The sequence below is a fragment of the Callorhinus ursinus genome, unplaced genomic scaffold (genome assembly GCF_003265705.2).
Source record: "Callorhinus ursinus isolate GAN/ISIS: 27379988/994484 unplaced genomic scaffold, GSC_fseal_2.0 scaffold24, whole genome shotgun sequence".
NCBI classification, from domain to species: Eukaryota; Metazoa; Chordata; class Mammalia; order Carnivora; family Otariidae; genus Callorhinus; species Callorhinus ursinus.
The window spans coordinates 20,567,603-20,586,682 of NW_027397086.1; the positions used below are offsets into that span (position 1 = coordinate 20,567,603).

Genomic DNA, 19,080 nt, shown 5'->3' on the forward strand with positions numbered 1-19,080 from the left:
CCCTGTGACTTTTATAAAACATGACTCCAAATATCTTAAAACTCTTTTAGGAGCTCTCATGAGCTCTTAAAAATTACTTGTTTTCTTTTAAGTCTCTTCATCCAGATGAGTTTCTGTAAACTGGTTCCCTTGATGGGGTATGTGTTTGAAGAGATACGTTGGTAAAGTGTTGAAGTTAGTGGAGTAGGGCTGGGTAGACTTTTATGTTAATTTTACATACATAAATGGCTGAGAATAAGCACTAGGTAACTTCTCTGGTCAAAGCTTTTTTTTTCTTTTTTCAAATGAGAATCAAAATATTTAGAATGAATTATGTCTTCCATATTCTGACTCTAAACTCCTCCACTCCAGTTCTGTAGCTTCCAGTGTTGTAGATACTTACGAAATGGCAAATTTGTTACATGAAAACAAAATTGTTTTTGTTTGTGCCCACCCAAGGTCAACAGACCCTAATTATGATGACAAAAGACTTTGAACCGATCATGGAACAGCAGATCCACCAGGATGATTTTGGTGAAAGTGAGTATAGCTTTGAAACATTTTGTGATCTGAAGTTCCTCTCAAGTTTGATCATTTTCTTGTACACTAATAGCCGCATCATAAACCCAAAGAATTATGAAACATATAGTCTTGTGCATTAAATGTCTGATAAGCCCATCCCTTTAGCCCATTCCAGACTGTAAAAGGCCTACCCGTGGTGCCTCTCCAAGTCTGAGAGTTCACTTTGCCAGTAACCTGGGGAACAGAAATCTGCTTAATGCCACCTACGTAGTTGTTGCCCAAACCTCAGGATAGGCTTAAGCTGGGGCTTCAACGAAAGGAACTATGTTAGCTAAAATAAAGAGAGCATTTCTGGGGTGCAGTTTTGGGGCAAAAACAAGAGAGGTGGGATAGAAGGCTGATTTTTAGTTCCTACTGATTAGACCTGACTCTACATTTTCATGGGAACCATCAGATTGTTCTCTTGCTAAGATCTAGCTGAGGTGATTTGGGCCTTGGAGCTTTGGGAGTATTGAAAGGGGAGAAGGGACGGGGCGCCTGGGTGGCTCAGTTGTTAAGCGTCTGCCTTTGGCTTAGGTCATGATCCCGGCGTCCTGGGATCGAGCCCCGCATCGGGCTCCCTGCTCCGTGGGAAGCCTGCTTCTCCCTCTCCCACTCCGCTTGCTTGTGTTCCCTCTCTTCGCTGTGTGTCTCTCTCTGTCAAATAAATAAAATCTTTAAAAGAAAAAAAAGGGGAGAGATGTTTATTGTATATAAGAAGCTCTGACCAACATGAGGGCACCAGATAGATGGCCTGATTGAGGAGAGGGATGGGGGGAGAAGGGATTTTAACTTTTGCTGATTCCTGACCTCATGCCCTCTTGCTCTCCCAACTCTGAGAAATCATTTAGAAAGTTGCTACTCATTTATTCATTCAAAAATAGTTTATTCAGAAGTGATTTTTGAGTAGGTACTATGAACACAGCAGTGTGTTTGGTGCTGTGGATAATTCAGCTTTTCTTTTGAGAAGTCCCATAATAACATGATGTGCAGGTATTAGGGTAGCATGAGGGGAGGAAGGGAGCAGTGGACAGGGAAGACTTCCCAGAGGAGGCTGGCATGAGCTAAGTCTTGGCTGGGCCGAACTGGTGTTGGGTCAGTGAGAGTTGAGGGTGGAGGGTCTAAGCAATGGAATTAGCTTATTCCAAGGCACAGATGCTACACAGACAAGTCATGGCTTGTTCAGGCAGCTGTGAGTACTTAGGTATTGCTGCTGGCAGGACATGAGTGTAGCTTGAAATAAACAGGATAGATTTTGATTGAGTTTGGGAGGGAATTTGGATATACAGATGCTAGCCTTTAACGGTTTTGATGACACAAGATACATTGGTTGATTAGTGGAGAGGGAAGAGACTGGAGTCAGGGTGATCAGATAGGAGTGCTACAGGAATCCAGATAAGGAAGGTGGGTGTGGGCTAAAAGAAGGAATGAATTCAGGAAAAATTTGATTCTCAGAAAGGAGGGGAATACATTTTTGGAATTATCTGAGAAATGTCTTTGGAATACGTATGCATGGTTGCCCTGCTGTCCTAGCCAGTTTGAGAAATAGCAGTTTAGAAAGTGAAATAAGGGGCGCCTGGATGGCTCAGTCGTTAGGCGTCTGCCTTTGGCTCAGGTCATGATCCCAGCGTCCTGGGGTCAAGCCCCACATCAGGCTCCCTGCTCAGTGGGAAGCCTGCTTCTCCCTCTCCCACTCCCCCTGCTTGTGTTCCCTCTCTTGCTGTGTCTCTGTCAAATAAATAAATAAAATCTTTAAAAAAAAAAAAGAAAGTGAAATAAATGGGTTTGGGTATGTAAGGTGAGGAAGAAGGAGTTTAGTGGGACTCTAGTCAGAAGTTCAGGTGATGGGAATAAAGGTGCCAGTAACTGAGAGGATGGGTGGGGAAGTGCTAGCTTGTAAGCGGTAGCTCGTGAGTTCTGGTTTGTTTAAGGACCTTATGGGATTACCATGTGGAGTAGGCAGACATAAGGAGCTGAAGCTCAGGATAGGGCAGACCTGTGGATTGGGAGTCAGTGGCATGGAGGGAATCTTTCCAGTCTTGGGAGGAGGTGAATTTGGTCAGGAGCAGGTATGGTGCTAGAAGAGTCTAGGATCTGTGGTGGAATTCCTGGGCATCCATTTTTGAAGATAGTAGTGATAGAAGAAGTAACCAGCACACCTTTGGATGGAAAGTGCACTGGGCCTGGCTAACCCCTCTAACTTTTTCAGAAGAAGCCTAATAATAGAGTGTAAGTCAAGGGAGAAAGGGTCCAAGTTAGCATCCTAGGTCTTAGACATATATTTGTCAGTACAAAAAAATCATTCTGTGGAGCTGTGAATAGGTATTTTTCCTCTAACCTAGGAGTTGACAAACTTGTTCTGTGAGGGGCTGGATAGCAGTTATTTTCAGCTTTGCAGGCTATTTAGCCTCTGTTGCAGTTACCTCTGCTGTTGTAGTGCGAAAGCAATTATAGACAATACATAAAGGAACGAGCATGTCTGTGTTCCAGTAAAACTTTGTTTTGTCTTGTTTCTTAGATGTAGTTTATTTATTTGATAGAGTACGCACACAAGCAGGGGGAGTGGCAGAGGGAGAGGGAGAAGCAGGCTCCCTGCTGAGCAGGGAGCCCGATGAGAGGCTCGATTACAGGACCCCAGTATCATAACCTGAGCTGAAGGCAGACGCTTAACCTACTGAGCTACCCACGTGCCCCCAATAAAACTTAATTCGTAAATTAGACATAGGCTGTAGTTTGCTGATCCCTGCTATAACCCCACCACTTACTGTCTGATCCCATTGGAAAAGTTCTCTTGCTTCATTCCTTGGTCCTTTACATCTCTCTGGAAAGTTTCAGAAGCACAAGGGTGTGCACCGGGGTGCGCATTGCTGTTCATAGACAGCTGCAAGGTGTGCTTTGAGGTATTATAGTACTCACATGGGCCCATGCGAAGCAGACAGGAAATGGTCATGCTGACCCATAATATATAGAAATTATAAATAGCCCTGCTTCATCAGAATCAGTGGCAGGAGGGAAGTATTGGGTTTTGGATCTGGCTGAAGCTTTTAGAGACATCTCTGTAGTACCTGTTGCGAGTGATGCCTGATCCTCCTCCAGGAATAGGGGGCTGCATTATTTTAGCATCTCTGATTTCTTATTTTATGCAAGAGAAACATTACGATTTAGAGAGAACCTCAGGCTAGAAGGCAGATACCCTGTGTTCTAATTTTGGCCTCTTCTACTGGAGGGTCTCTCTCAGTCTGTGTCTGTGTGAGGAGTGAATTCCATAATCTGCAGTTCCTTTCACCACTGATAGGTTGGATACATTTAGTTGATTGAGTGCTTATAATCAGAATTTTATTCCCAGCTCTCGTCTTGAGTTTAATGTTCTTATCCATGGATGTGTCTTGTAAATCCTTCATGTTTCATTCTTCTTGCTTGCAAAGTGGGAATTGCTGACTGTCATCAAGGGAATTTAGAATATATAAAATGGCAGTAAAGTGCTTTCCCTTATAAGGCCATTTCAAATTCTTCAAAAATCATTGCTGCGTATAATATGGAATATTGGTTTTTCAAATATTGAGTGCTGGTCAATTTATTGAGAGGTCTCGGAGGACCCAAGTAATTACCACTGACTAACTTAATAAAGAATAGCAATGAAACTGCTTTTATTTCATTTCATTTAGCTTATTGGTTGTCTTGCATGTTCTCCATCAATTGTTCCCTAGGCAAGTTTATCACTGTTGGATGGGGCAGGAAGGAGACGCAGTTCCATGGATCAGAAGGCCGGCAAGCAGCCTTTCAGGTGCAAACGGTAAGATTGATTGGTCTGATGGATACAGAACCTTGACTGGAACAAATAGAAGTTTTGCTGTCTACCAGGAACTCTAGGTGTCCTGTTAGAAGCTAATAATGGACAGAGCTCTTGTGCTTTAGTAAAACTGAAATAGTTTTGAGCCCTCAGGGAATGAGTCATTCTAGAAAGACCCTTTTTCCTTGCCAGGTTGCTTTGTAATTTCTTTTCTGTATAGAGAATACTATAACCAATATTCAGTTTAAAAAATATATCATCACAGATAGAAATGAAGCATTTTGTTTATCCTTTCCTGTTACTCTTTCCTTCCTTCCCAGAAATAGCTGTTGTCTTTAATTCACTGTTGATCATTTCATGCGTGTTTTCATACTTTTTTCCTACATATATATATTAGATACTTTTTATGGTTTTTCCCTTTGGATGAAACTCTTTGTTTTCCTTTTTTATGAATACCTTTTGAAGGTAGAACTATAGGAGTTACTGATAATAGATTAAATGTGGGGTGAGAGAGAAGAATTGAGAATGATCCCAAGATTTGGGCTGAGCAAATGGAAGCATATCATTTATGTTACATGTAGACATTTCCGTGAGCTCCATGGGACAGGTGGATCAATAATACACCACCTGTCATTTACATTTTTCTATCTAACAATTTCTGGCCACCTTCCATGTAACTCATCTGTCATCTCTTAACCATTCACTAGAGGAGGTTTATGTTCTCTGCCGTAGGGCTGTGTCATTGAGAATAGCTCTTGTTAGGCTGCCTGTGTGTTCCCTCTCATGCAGACCGTGGTGCTGGTGCCATTTTGCTGCACCCTATTACTGGAATAGGTGCTTGGGTGGTCCTTTGTTCCCCACTCCACAGAGTCAGCCCGTCTTCAAGGCCTTCAGGATTGAGATGCAGGTGTCACTGGAGACTTTTCTTCTTCCCATACTGCGGAACATAAAACTCTTCTGTGTTTTCATCATTGCTGCTGCCTTCACTGCCTCTGGTTTTCCCTGCCTACCTCCCTCTCATCTTCTTAACTCGTCTGTGTACTGTTGTGAAGCTTACACAGTAATCAAAGAAGCAGAACTCTATCCTCTTACATTTAGATAAACAAAACATTTATTTCCTTATTCTACTTACCTGGCAGAATATCCGGATCTACAGCTCTTTTCCTCTGTTGCTCTGATTGGAGGCCACTTTTTTTTATGCCTGAAGAGAGATTTTGTTTTGTTCTCTTTTCTTGGTGATTTCTGGGTCTAAGAGGCCTTTTAGAAGGGTTCCTGAGGATTCTGTGAAGTTGGTTTTCTAGATAGTTGAAATCTCATATAAAAGATTTAACTTTAATAGCCTGGGACTTGTTTGATTCTGGGCCATTTAAGTCCTCCAGTAACATTTGTGTTCCTTCCCCTCTTTAGTACGAGTCGGCTTTGCCGTGGGATGACCATAGACCACAAGTGACATGGCGTGGTGATGGCCAGTTTTTTGCTGTGAGTGTTGTTTGCCCAGAGACAGGTATGGAAATAAATTGCAATTAAAAAGAAATTTTATTTTATGAAGTTCAAGAAAATTTTCTTCCTTTTGCTTTCTAAAATTATACATATAAGGTGCTGTTTTAGACATTAAATGAATTTAGAGCTAAGAACTGCAAGAATTCTTTGAGGTCCCATCTGGTCCAGCCTCCTACCTGTTGGGTACAAATTCTTAATAAGATTAATCTACTTGGCAGTTTTTATTAATGAGATGTTTGAATAGTTCTGACTTGACAACATTTTAAGTTTGTCTGTTTATTTTAACTCTGCCTGCTATGCAGGAGCCCGGAAGGTCAGAGTATGGAACCGAGAGTTTGCTTTGCAGTCAACCAGTGAGCCTGTGGCCGGACTGGGACCAGCTCTGGCTTGGAAGTGAGTGGGAGAAGAAACCTTGTAACTTCTTCCTCAGAGAATATCTTGGAACTGGGGTAGGGGTGGTGGTACCTGTTGAGTACAGGTGTTTATATAACACAAAAGGATATTAACTTCTCCTCATTTGGCTATAAACCTGTATCTTTCTCTTTCTAGTTTTTCTGAAGCCTGAATTCAATTTGAATAGTAGATTCAGAGCTTCTTCACAGATATCATTCCAAGGCCCACACGTTTTATAGCTAATAGGGTGGGCCTGTATGAAGCCGTTGGCTATGACAGAAAGTGGTGCTTACAAGGGAAGTCATAGTCTACAAAGCTCTGTGGGGCAGTGGAGCTTTGGTGAAAACTAGGAAAAGGGCTCTCTTCTCTGCACAAGCCACAAGCTCTTTCGCTAGAGGGTTCTGCTTGCCAAGGAACATGCAGGCTGGATTCAGGCTCAGTTTACCTCGTGTCCCATGTCTGCAGCTGCCCTGAGTAAAGACCAAAGAAATGTCTTCTGTCTCAGTAGCATCTGTTATATGCCAAACCCCTAGGTCTCTGGGTTTTAGACATCATGTTTCCCACCGTTATTTGAGTGACAATTGAATGACAGAGCAGAGAGAGAAAGGTATTTGAATTAGAGACAAATATGAATAAGATGAGGTAATTGGGATGTTTTAAGTAGATTGAGAAGTCTTAAATACCTACCTGAGTGTAAAATAGTTCTTGAAGTCATATACTTGAAGGAGAAATGCACTGTTTTTATAGGATATTATATTTGGAATAGTTTGAAAAATTTATTGTTTTATTTAAAAGTCACATTGGTGCAGTCTAAATTTGTAAGTCTTTGTGGGCAAATGGAGCCTTTGTGCAAATTAGGAAGAGGCACTCTCTCCTCTGGGCAGGTGTAGTCCACACGAGGCTGAAGTGCTTGCCAAGAGACGTGTGGGGTTTAAACCTTCCTGGATAGAGACTTTTTGTTGGAAGAATCGTTTCTCTGACTTTCATCTTGTTCTTAGCCAGCTGGCTGCACTTTCGGATGTCCTAACACTTAGGGTTTGCTTTAAGGCCCTCAGGTAGTTTGATTGCATCTACACAAGAGAAACCCAATCAGCAGGATATTGTGTTTTTTGAGAAAAATGGCCTTCTTCACGGACATTTTACGCTTCCTTTCCTCAAAGATGAGGTTAAGGTAAGTGCCTGAGTTGTTTCACCATCAAATTGAGAGGACTTCCCATAGCTATAGAGGCTTATATCCGATCCGGGCGTGTAAAGAGAAACTCTAGAGTAGACAGTAATAAAAATATTGGGTTCTTATAAATGAATTTTTTTTGAAAGAGAGATTTTTTTTTTTTAAGGATCTTTTGCAAAGAAGAAATGGCATTCTTTCTTACCCTAGGTAAAATACAGATAGAAATAGAAATTCTCCTTTGTATTGTTTATCTGGACAAAAGCATAATGCTTCCAATGGTAGATACTTTTCATTAATAACATTTAAACCTTAAGCTGCTTGTGTATCATTAGGATTTTTACTGGAGCAGAAACTCGAGATGGTAAGCTTTAATTATGTAAACATACACATAATTTAAAATTTTGTTGCATCTAAATTAAAAATTGAACCTAAAAGTTGAGAGAAAAGTTTAATGAATGCCCATGTCCTTTTTACTCACTTTCAACAGATACCAGCATTTTGTAGTTTTTGCCCAGCCACCACTTTCTAACCTAAACACATGCACACGGTTTTGTTTCCTGGGGTTTTAATTTTAGAAATCGTATTTTTAATATTCATTTCTAACAGGTAAGGAAACATTTTTCTTTATAATACCACAAATCCATTATCACACCGTACAAGATTATTAGTAATTCCTTAGAATTATCTAATACCTAGTCCATGTTCAATATTCCCTGATTGTCTAAAAATGTCAACTTGTATTTTGTTAAGTCTTAAATTTTTAAGCATAATGCCTTTTTTAAACATCTTCTCCGTATAATGACATATTACCTAGATTTGTTTAATGATTCTATAAGTTCATAATTTATAGCCTGGGATCAGCTCAAGTAGTGGGATTATTTGGTTTGTGAGAGCAGGGAACTCAGCTCTGGTAAAGATTTTGAAGTATATACATAGGTAAAAGCCAATGACACGTCTTTTTTCCCTACTAGGTAAATGGCCTGTTCTGGAATGCAGATTCCACTGTGCTTGCAGTTTGGCTGGAAGACCTTCAGAGGGAAGAAAATTGCACTCTAAAAACCTATGGTAAGACCGCGCTAGTGTCTCAGCCTTATGCCACATAAAATCTAGTTGAAAGTGGTACGCTGTGAAGTTGCCTTTCTCCCTCTACCTTGTCCTGTAGTAGAATCAGAGATAACTAAGGGGGTAGGTGGAGATGAGGGAGTGGTTTGGTTTTGATTATTTATGGGTTTTAGTCATGTATCAGTCAGGGTTCTCTAGACAAATAGAATCAGGGCAGGCTGGCAGGTGGGAAATTCAGTTAAGAGTTGATGTTGCAGTCTTGAGTCTTAAATCTGTAAGGACAGGCCTGCAGTCTGGAAACTCAGGCAGGTTCTGTGTTACATTCTTGAGGAATTCCTTCTCTGGGAAACCTCAGTTTTTGCTTAAGGCCATAAGCTCTCTGCATGAGACCACTCACATTATGGAGGATAATCTTTTGTATTTAAAGTTAATTGATTGTGAAGGGTAATCACATCTACAAAATACCTTCCAGCAATATCTAGACTAGTGTCTGTTTAAATAGCTGGACCTCATAGCCTAGCCGAGGTGACAAAACTAACCATCTTTGTGCATGGATGGTGTTACTACAGGAGGTTAAAGTGCTAGACACAGGAAAACTAGCAGTGAAAGAGAAACGGCATTAGCTACATGTAAGAATCATCTCTATACCTTTTTATTGTAGATCAGATTGTAAATATGTATTTGTCAGTTTATGTGTAGTATGTGAAAATATTAGGAAGTAAAGGTGAAAAGAAACAAAAGTTTTTCCATAATTCTGTTGCTCAGTAATGAGCACTGTTAAAATTTTCTTGTCTTCCAGATTTTATGTGTATAAAACAGTACAGCTGTGATCTCAGTTTTGCTAAGTATATGATACAGGTAGATTTACAATGTCACAGACATGTTTCCTTTTCAGGTACCCATACGCATCATTTTAAATGGCTATATATAATACTCATTTGTGCCACAGCTTATTAAATCTCATGCTGTTAGGCACTTAAAATTTTATAATTTTTCATATCAACAGCAATGCACTGAACATTTTTGTTAAATATTTTCACTTGCTTAGTTTTTAAGTGGTTTTCAAACTTTTTAATCAATAGAACTTTGTCTTTAATTGAAATGTTATTTAGAAATTCATTTATTTCTTCATTCATGACACAATCCTTCTCAACGCTGGCTGTGCCTTTAAGAAAAAAATGCCATCCAGGCCTCATTTCAGAGTTGGAGTCAGCATGTTAGAATGGGGACTATACATCAGTGCTTAATTAAAAAAAATAAAAAAGCTCCCAGGTGATTGTTAACATGCAGCCAGAGGAGCGAACTGCTGATTAGGCAGGGTGGCAGTGGCTGGCACTGTGATATGCTCAGGATAAAAGTGTGGTGCAAGAACAGCCCCATCGTCTGTCCTCACAGAGCATGAGCACGTGGTCTAACCTAGCAACTTACAGCTAGGTAGAAGTTTTCTAATAAAGATTAGTTTCAACATGGTTAGGTCTTTTCCCCCCAGCTTTATTGAGATACAACAGTACGTAAGCTTAAGATGTACACTGGGATGATTTGATACACGTGTATATTGTGACATGTTGACCACAGTAAAGTTGGTTAACATCCTCCACATAATTCCCAGTTTGGTTAATATGGTGAGAACATTTAAGACCTACTCTCATAGCAACTTTCAGGTGTACCATACAGGTTGTTAACTGCAGTCACCATGCTGTTTATCAGATCCCCGGAACTTTAGCTCCTCTTCCAACATCTCCCCCATTTCCTCCCCGCCCCAGGATTAGGTCTTATTCTTTTAACAGATGTTAGAAGGGTCAGTTGCTGATAAAGGATAAGTGGTGATTTTCCTTGGAGAGCTGAGTCATGCTTAATACCAGATGGCTTGGGACAGAACTGTAGGGAAAGCTCCTGGGGGAAAAGAATCAGCATCTTAAGCCTAATACAGCATAGTGATGCTAATCTCGTGCTCTCAGATTGAGTGTTTTAATACTTTTAACCTAATTGCCTAATTTTCTTCTTTCTAAATCTTTACGAAAAAAACAACTCACTTTATAAAGTACTGTTTTCCTAGTAATTTTCAATCCTCACGATCCTAAAGTTTGAAAGTAGAGACAACCTGAACATGTGTGCTTCTAGCCTTTGTTCGTCCCCATGGGAAACTATTTCTTGACTAGTATTATTGTTAATATTATTATTTGGATGAAGAGGTTGAGCATGAAGGGTCATTTGAAAAAGAAACAATTGCCCCCATCCCCGTCCAGCAGGTGATGGGAAGTCTGGTTGTCTGGCCTTTGACGGCCCTCCTTGTGTTTCCCCTTGCAGTGCAGCTCTGGACTGTGGGCAACTATCACTGGTATCTCAAGCAGAGTCTGCCCTTCAGCACCTGCGGGAAGAGCAAGCTCGTGTCTCTGAGGTGGGACCTGGTGACCCCGTCCCGGCTGCATGTTCTCTGTCAGGGCTGGCATTACCTCTGCTACGACTGGCGCTGGACGACTGACCGCAGCTTGGGAGAGAGTTCCAGTGACCTGGCTAACGTGGCTGTCATTGATGGAAGTAAGGAGCTGGGAAGCGTGTCCGTGAGCCTGTGCCTGCGGATGTGGTGGTTTGACTACAACTGGGGAATTTTGATTTGTGTGTGCGTTGGTGGTTTTGTTTATTTTTGCTTATTTCCTGTTTTGTTTTGACTGCATGGGGATGCCCTTAGTGGGGCATGTACTCTCCTGAGAACCATAGTCCTTCCTCCTCACCCCTACCCCTGCCCACCCCAATTCCATCCATAGTCTTCACGAATTTACTTGTCTGGCCTTTGAAGATGTTGAAGATTTTGACCCCAGGTATGGAAGAAGACAGCAGTGTCTTGTGGCGCTGGGTGTGCTAGCCTTACCTTTTTGCCCTGCCATAGGTTTACATTGACCCTTGCACACCCCCAATTGGGTTGTTTTGCTTTTTGATATAATACTTGTTATTTATATAATCTCTCCAATATGTTCAAGTCACAGACATCTGTCTAGTATGAGGATTGTTCGGTGTTTTTTGTTTCATGAGGGGGAGGGAATTGGGACAAGAAATAGTCATCTGAAAAGACAGTTTACTTAATGCTGGTAACATAAAGAAAAACTTGTTTCTAATTTTGTTCTGTGTAGTAGTCCTAATACTGATTTTACAATCATATGTTCTGTCCAGAGGACTTAATCAGATATGTCTTAATACTAAAAACATGCATAGGGAAGTGGTTTAATGATTTTCAAGGGCATCATTCCCTTGGTTCAGTCTGGCTTGGTTGCTGGCCTTGGTTTCAAGCTAGAACCCTTGGCCTTCTTGCCCTTGTTCACAGGAGTTGGACTGCTCTGGGCCTGGAGGTGACAGTAGCCAGATACAGAGACCTGACACTTAATTTTTCCTGTATATTGTGTTTAAGCTTATTTATAATAAAAAAACCACCAAACATTTTTAGGAATTGCTGTATATTTTCTACCCCCATTATTAGTTAGTGGTATTGTGCTACCAGATGCTTCATTTTACAAATTAAGCATATCGTATCTAATTTCTTCTCCCTCTCCTGTGCAGACCGGGTATTGGTGACAGTCTTCCGACAGAGTGTGGTTCCACCTCCCATGTGCACCTATCGACTGCTGCTCCCACACCCTGTGAATCAAGTCATGTTCTCTGCACACCCCCAAAAGAGTAATGACCTTGCAGTCCTAGACGCCAGTAACCAGATTTCTGTTTATAAATGTGGTATGTTCAAAAACAGTCACCAGGATGTTCTGAACCAAGTCCCTCCTGCACAAAATCAAATGATAGTGTGGTATTGCCTTAGCTCTACTGTTTCTAAAAACTTTGGAGTTTGTAATTAATATCATTTTTATGATGATAAATAATTGACTTGTGGGATTTTTTGGGATGGGAGGGGGTCTTATCCCACTGTGGTTCATAAGAGCAATTCCTTTTGCTTGTTAAAGTGTCAGTGATTTAAGAATAACATTCACCCTGGAAGTAGCATAGTATCTTTTTTTTTTTTTTTAAGATTTTATTTATTTTTTGACAGAGACACAGGGGGAGAGGGAGAAGTAGGCTTCCAGCTGAGCCAGGAGCCCGATGTGGGACTCGATCCCAGGACCCTCAGATCATGACCTGAGCTGAAGGCAGATGCTTAACGACTGAGCCAGCCAGGCACCCCAGTAGCATAGTATCTTATTGGGTCTTTAACGTGGTTTACAGTTCTCATTGCCTTTGCATGTATTTCCAGTTGATTTCACAGCTTTCCTAGGAGTGGCATCAGAGCTGGTGTTTTTCCGTTCTGTAGATGAGGGAAGAGAATGCCAGGGTGTTTGCAGTTTGCTTAAACAAGAATGGATGAGGATCTCAGCTTAGGTGGTCTAGCTTCTAATCCAGTTGTCCTTCCACCGTTCCATTTCTGTCAGTTGCTGGTTGCTTTCCTGATGTCCAGGAGAAGCTGAAATGTGTTTTTATTTGTGAGTTCTATGATCATGTTGTAAATTATACTGGCACATGATACTGGCAGCCTTGTTTTCAAATCGTCCTGAATTAGCCTGAAAGGCAGACAGAGATTTAAGAAAGAGGTTGAGATGTGGTTGTTTCTGATTGCTTTATGTCTAAAGTGGATTACCTTCTAGAACCCGTTAAATGCAGAATTCAGTACCCTTAGTATCAGGGAAGATGTGTGTCATTTACTGTGATAGTAACTGCATTTTTGTGTTCTAGGTGATAGTCCAAATGTGGACCCTACAGTGAAGCTGGGAGCTGTAGGTGGAAATGGATTTAAAGTTTCTCTTAGAACACCTCATCTGGAAAAGAGATACAAGTAGGTTGTTCTTGATTACCTTGGGCCTCCAGGAACAGCATTGAGGCCTAAATTCAGCCAACTCTTCCTGTTCTGTGCCTGTTGCTGAGTGGGACAAGGAGTAGATGCAATGCCTGGCCCAGGTTTTTCAGGCTGCTGGGGAAATCAGTTACCGGTACATCTGAATGCCACATGCTGGTGAGTGGCCGTGGAGCCAGGCTGGTAGCTGGCTTAGAACCCATTTCCTCCAACAGCCCTTGGTTCTCCAGGAAAGACCACGTGGGAAAGGTGGAGGTGAGGGTGATAGGACCAAGCTGCGTTTGCTTACGTACATGAGGGGGTCTGTGTCGTTCACATATGGCTGACTGACTGCGGTCTCTGTCTTTGTCGCATCTCACACTCCACAACTTTAGGTTGCTGCGTTTTGAGTCTCTCAGGTTGGAAATCAGAATGTGTTTTCCCACTGAAAGGAGATTATAAACGGTTGCGTATAAATGAGTACCTCAGGTACATGATAAGTATTGTAAAATGGCCCTGAAGCTAATTATTAATTCTAATACCATTTCTGTGAGAATCCAGGATTTGATTCTATTCTACTTGATAAGCACATGTTCGTAATTATTGAACTCTGCCTCCTGAGAGCATTTATTTATAAATGAATAGGAACAGTAAACTGACTAAAATAAGTGAATTTCATAAGTAATATGTTTCTTAAATATATGCACTATGTTTAATGAACGCGTATAAGTTTTTTGTTTTGTTTTGTTTTTTGTTTTTTGTTTTTTTTAACGCGTATAAGTTTTTAACCTGTGTATGATTTGGGGGCTGTCTGTTTAATGCTTAGCCATTTTCAAAGAACATTTATGTGGGTTATTTCATTTCACAGTATTGAACCCACTAGAGGACAGACTTCAGGCAAACTAGGAAGCGTGAAGCAATTTAGTATCTAATTTGATTTTTAAATGAGAGAAGTATAGCTCCCAGTCATTTAGGAGATTTCATGAAGGATATGAATACCTATCTTGATCTTTGAAGAAGAGATCAGGTTAGGCCTGGCAGAGACGGACTAGGAGTGTTGGCTGTGGCCAACAGAACGTATCAGTGGGAACCAGAGGTGGGAATATCCCCACGTGGGAAGAACGCAGTGGAGGGACTGAGACCAGGGAGAGCTGGTTGAGTAGGAAGATCAGGGTAGTGACACAGTTTACGTGCATGTGAAGGATTTGCCATTTAAGCTAAAAGGCAGGAGAAGTAGCCATTATGGGTTCCTGCCTGAGTTGGCAAAAACGTGCTATCCCCTGATGTATTAATGCTACAGGAGGCAGGTGTTAGAGGCCAAAGAAACCACCTCTGAAGCTAATTAGTCATTTTAATGTGACATGCTTAAAAATAACCCACTGTGCCAAGACCCACATATCTGCTGGAGCCTGGTTTGAATGCTGATAAGTGGTGACAGTGGAAAACCTCTGGGGTTTGTTACTGTAGGACATGGGGCAAGTGATTTTCTTTTGTAGTCAGTTTCCTGAAGTGTTCTCTTCAAATCTAAAGATCTCAGAATATAAGAAACCTAAATATTAAATAGAAAAACGTTCTGGCATTACCTCAGGTTTTGTCCCTCCAAATAATTAGGAACTGACTCTATACAAGGTGGTTCATTCTTCATTTAAGAAAATCTCAGTGATATTAGGGCTTTATTCATGTCTTGGATATTCTTCAATATTTAAAACAGAATTCAGTTTGAGAATGGTGAAGGTCAAGAAGTAAACCCACTGAAGCTCAGCCTTCTCACCTGGATTCAAGAAAACGTTTTCCTGGCTGTAAGTCACAGTCAGTCCAGCGCACAGTCTGTCGTTCACCATCTGACTGTGGCCCCTTCTGAGACGGATGACAAGCACGGACAGCTCAATATTAGGTATCGTGACGCTTCCCTGCATTCCGTGTGCTCATAAGCCGATTGAATTACACTTTTGTCTTTTCTGGGTATAGGACTCTTTTGACTTCTGAGCAAGGTTGAGGGCAGTAGCTGCTTTGTTAAACACACTTAGCAAGAGCGTTAACTGTAGTTTTGAGTCATGTCAAAATACAAACCTAAAAATGCATCAAGTGGTGGAACATAGGACAAATACTAATAGATGGGGCAAAGCATTTTGAAGATGTGTTACAATTTTTAATTCAGCATATACTTACATTCCAGCAGGGTAATTGTTAGCCCAAGAGAATTAGCCACTGTGGTCACCCTTCTTAGTTACTAAAATCAATGATAAGGTCTGTGTGCATGCATTTCATTGGATGTGGTGACTTTAAAATGGCGCTTTTGGCTTCTCTATGTTCTGTTTGGCGCTTGACTACATGTACTACTAGAAAGTCGTCTCTGTTTCTCTTTGCTAAAATTTCACTGCTCCCTGGCCCTGAGTTTTGCTTTGATTCCAGACTGCATGTTTGTCACAGGTTTCAGACAATGGATGCTGTTTTCTGTAATGTCTCTAACTCAAGCCCCGTTGTGTGGTAGATGGCATTGCGTGGACAGCTCCGAGAAATCTCAGACTTCCGATGTCAGGACTTGGCACATTAAACATAAGCTGATACTAATCCTCACACTCATTTGTAGTTAAGGGTTTCCTAGTTAGATTTCAATTCTGAAAACCCTTGCTGCAAAATTAGCAACTTTTCTCCATTGTATACACAAAACATATTCTAGTGTAGTCGTTAACTCCTAATCTTTGCCTATTAGTGCTTCGTGTTTTTACAAAGCTTTTGTGAATACCCAGATGGATACAGGAAATGTTCTAGCTATGTGCAACACTTAATTAACCAGGAGCTTACTTTTAAAAAGCAGAGCGAATGGAGGGGGCGAGGATGGGTGGAATAGGTGTTGGGGGTTAAAGAGTGCACTTGTCATGATGAGCCCCCGCTGATGTCTAGAAGTTCTGAACCACTCTGTTGTATGCCTGGAACTAATACAACACTGACACCACTACAAATAAAATAAAAACTTAATTAAAAAAAATAATAAAAAGCAGAACAATTTACATTAGAAATACCTAATTTATACACATTTCTGCTCTGAATTTGAAATTCTTTACCATCAGCTTGCAGGAAAAAAAGCTAGATCATCTCACTTGCTGTAAAGGAAATGAGAAGTCATTTAAAATAACATTTCTGCTTTGACTTTTGTTTCTCAAAAAAAGGCTGTTTTGTTCATATAAAATATTAATGTCTTTAGGGAATATAAAGTCCCTCAGTCAGCTTATAGCTTTTAATACTTTACATTTATTATAGCTTAAGTTTTGTAAAAGGTACTCTTTTCAATGCTTTCTCTATGGTAACTCACTTCTTTCTCACGCTGCCTCTTTGAAGTATGTATTATTAGCATTCTTATGTTAGAGCTGAGACCACTAAGGCACAGAGCGGTTCAGTAACTTGACTGACATCATGCAGGTAGATCCTCGATCCAGTCCCAGCCAGTCTCTCTCTGGAGTCTGTTCTCTTAATCTATTTGCAGATCATTTATCCTCACAAAATTTGGGGCATTTTGAGTTTTTTGTGTATTGGCTAAAAACTCTTTGAATAAATACTAGCATTGGCAACATTTGCTTTTATTGCTACGTCTTCCACTTCTTTTAAGACATGTCTACTTTCTTCATTGACACAGGAAGAAATATGACAGTAACAGAGTCCCTTCTTCTCAGTTAATGAAGGCCCACAGATTTCCATGAATGAATATGATAACAATAAGAGATAACTGAGTATGCTCATTTCCCTACAGACTCACTGCTTTATTTACCGCAGTATATATTTTAAGGAGACAGAAATGATACCATGCATGTCTGATGAAGGCCAATTAGTTGTTATAAGTTGTATTAAGTTGCTGCCAGAATGGGAGTGATGACCTCACAGCTTAGACACCTAGCTTATTGGCATTATGGAAAACATTGTCATGTGACAGGTTATTACTTTGGCCTTCTGCTGGAAATATTTATCAGTGTGTGTATGTGTATGCATGTATGATGTGTATATTGTATTGAAGTAGGCAGTGCAGCCCAAAGGGAAATTATTTCTTTTCCTGTTTCTGCAAAATCAGTGAAATGCTACTACTTTTGAGAAAAGTGGTTTGTTCACACCCCCATTCCTGCCTTTTTTTTTTTTTTAATTTCTTCAGTTCATCTGTGACAGTGGATGGAGTCATAATCAGTCTGTGTTGCAATTTCAAGACCAAGTCAGTAGCATTGCAGCTGGCTGGTGGCCAGATACTTAAGTACTTTTGGGGTGAGTATCAGAACGTTCGGAAAGCATGTTTATGACTTACATAAGTTTAATTCTTGAGGATGTGTACTTACGAGTTTCTTGTCAGTGCTACATTGACAGTTAGGTCTTTTAACTGTCCTGGAAAACCCTAAGATGTAGAGTAGAATTGGCAGGTGTATTCTGTAATGGACCAGAGTGTTCTAATGAGTTTCCAAAATATATTTGGAAAGTGATCCCAATTGCATGTTAAGTGTCTCAGCAAGTATTGATGTGACAGTGTTTTACAGTGAGCATACCAGCTTTTTGTAAACCTCATCTGCCAATTCTGCAGAGTCACCCTCTCTGGCTGTTGAACCATGGAAGAACCCCAGTGGATTTCCTCTTCGGTTTCCTTATGCATGCACACAGACTGAATTGGCCATGATTGGAGGAGAGGTAAGTGAACAGGAAACTTTACCACTTAGAACAGTAGCCCAGGAATTGCTGGCATTAGGTAAAAGAATATGGGCTTTGGAGGTAGACTTGAGTCTCCACTTAATCTCAGGGCAATAGTGAGAAATTTCTGAGCCTCAGTTCTTCATCTATGAAATGGGATTAAGAGATTGTCCGGCATGTATGTAGTAGTTAGTTGATTCCTTTCCTTGGAGGTATAAATTAAAAGATAGAAAAATGCAGTTGGCAGACTTTTAGTCCATGTTGTACAGATCATCAGAGTTTTATTTAAATACCATTTGGGGACAGCAGAAATGTAATCTCAAAAGTAGTATTCAGGAGGTTGCCATTCATCAAATATTGGAATGTCTGTAATTGTGGGTGGTAGGATACAGCGGTTACAGAGCAAAAGAGCTGACTAATCCCTGTTCTTAATACAGATATGATGATCCCCTCTGATAGAATGAAGGAAATGAACATGGTGTGGTGGAAGAGCGTTGAGGTGTTTGGCTACTGAGAGGGTGGTAGCTATGAGGATGGGTGTCTGTACTCAGTCTTGACATGGACTTAGATATGAAACCACAGGGCAATAGAACTATGTGATAGAAAAATTAGGTTTGACCAGTTTGGTTAGAATTGTTTGTAATTTCAGTTTTGTTTCTTTGCAGGAATGTGTCCTTGGTCTGAGCGACAGGTGTCGTTTTTTCATCAATGACACTGAGGTAACAAGGCTTGTTTTGGGCAGGATACTTTTCAGTGTTGCCTCCAAGTAATAAAACTAACTTTCCCCTTTGCCTTGTTGTAGGTTGCTTCCAATATTACATCATTTGCAGTATATGGTGAATTTTTGTTGTTGACAACCCATTCCCATACCTGCCAGTGTTTTTGCTTGAGAGATGCTTCATTTAACAGTAAGTGTTCGGTATAGTAGAAAATAGTCCCTCTTCTATTATCCTTTGTCCTTTGAAGTCTTGATGACTTTAAAGTTCACCACCTCCTTTGGCTTTTTGTCATAGAGTCCTAGATTATGAGAAAACTTTTAGGGGTGCCTGGGTGGCTCAGTCAGTTAAGTGTCTGCCTTCAGCTCAGGTTGTGATGCCTTCAGCTCAGGTCATGATCCTGGGGTCCTGGGATCGAGCCCCCATCGGGCTCCCTGCT

At 40.7% G+C, this 19,080-nt stretch overlaps 1 protein-coding gene across 2 annotated transcripts in view; it reads left to right on the top strand.

The window, feature by feature from the left end:
- The window catches only part of ELP1 (elongator acetyltransferase complex subunit 1), a 57,834-nt gene that overhangs the window by 5,435 nt on the left and 33,319 nt on the right, over positions 1-19,080 (top strand). For both annotated transcript variants that reach the window (XR_012373523.1, XM_025888451.2), the window contains exons 5-18: positions 439-519; positions 4,248-4,333; positions 5,738-5,834; positions 6,133-6,223; positions 7,271-7,394; positions 8,366-8,459; positions 10,764-10,994; positions 12,009-12,179; positions 13,167-13,266; positions 14,975-15,157; positions 17,405-17,511; positions 17,822-17,925; positions 18,591-18,644; positions 18,728-18,833. Coding sequence is in view for 1 of the 2 variants with exons in the window: in XM_025888451.2 (XP_025744236.1) it covers positions 439-519; positions 4,248-4,333; positions 5,738-5,834; positions 6,133-6,223; positions 7,271-7,394; positions 8,366-8,459; positions 10,764-10,994; positions 12,009-12,179; positions 13,167-13,266; positions 14,975-15,157; positions 17,405-17,511; positions 17,822-17,925; positions 18,591-18,644; positions 18,728-18,833 (1,629 nt within the window). In the remaining variant the exon portion in view is untranslated. The remainder of the gene's footprint in view (positions 1-438; positions 520-4,247; positions 4,334-5,737; positions 5,835-6,132; positions 6,224-7,270; positions 7,395-8,365; positions 8,460-10,763; positions 10,995-12,008; positions 12,180-13,166; positions 13,267-14,974; positions 15,158-17,404; positions 17,512-17,821; positions 17,926-18,590; positions 18,645-18,727; positions 18,834-19,080) is intronic.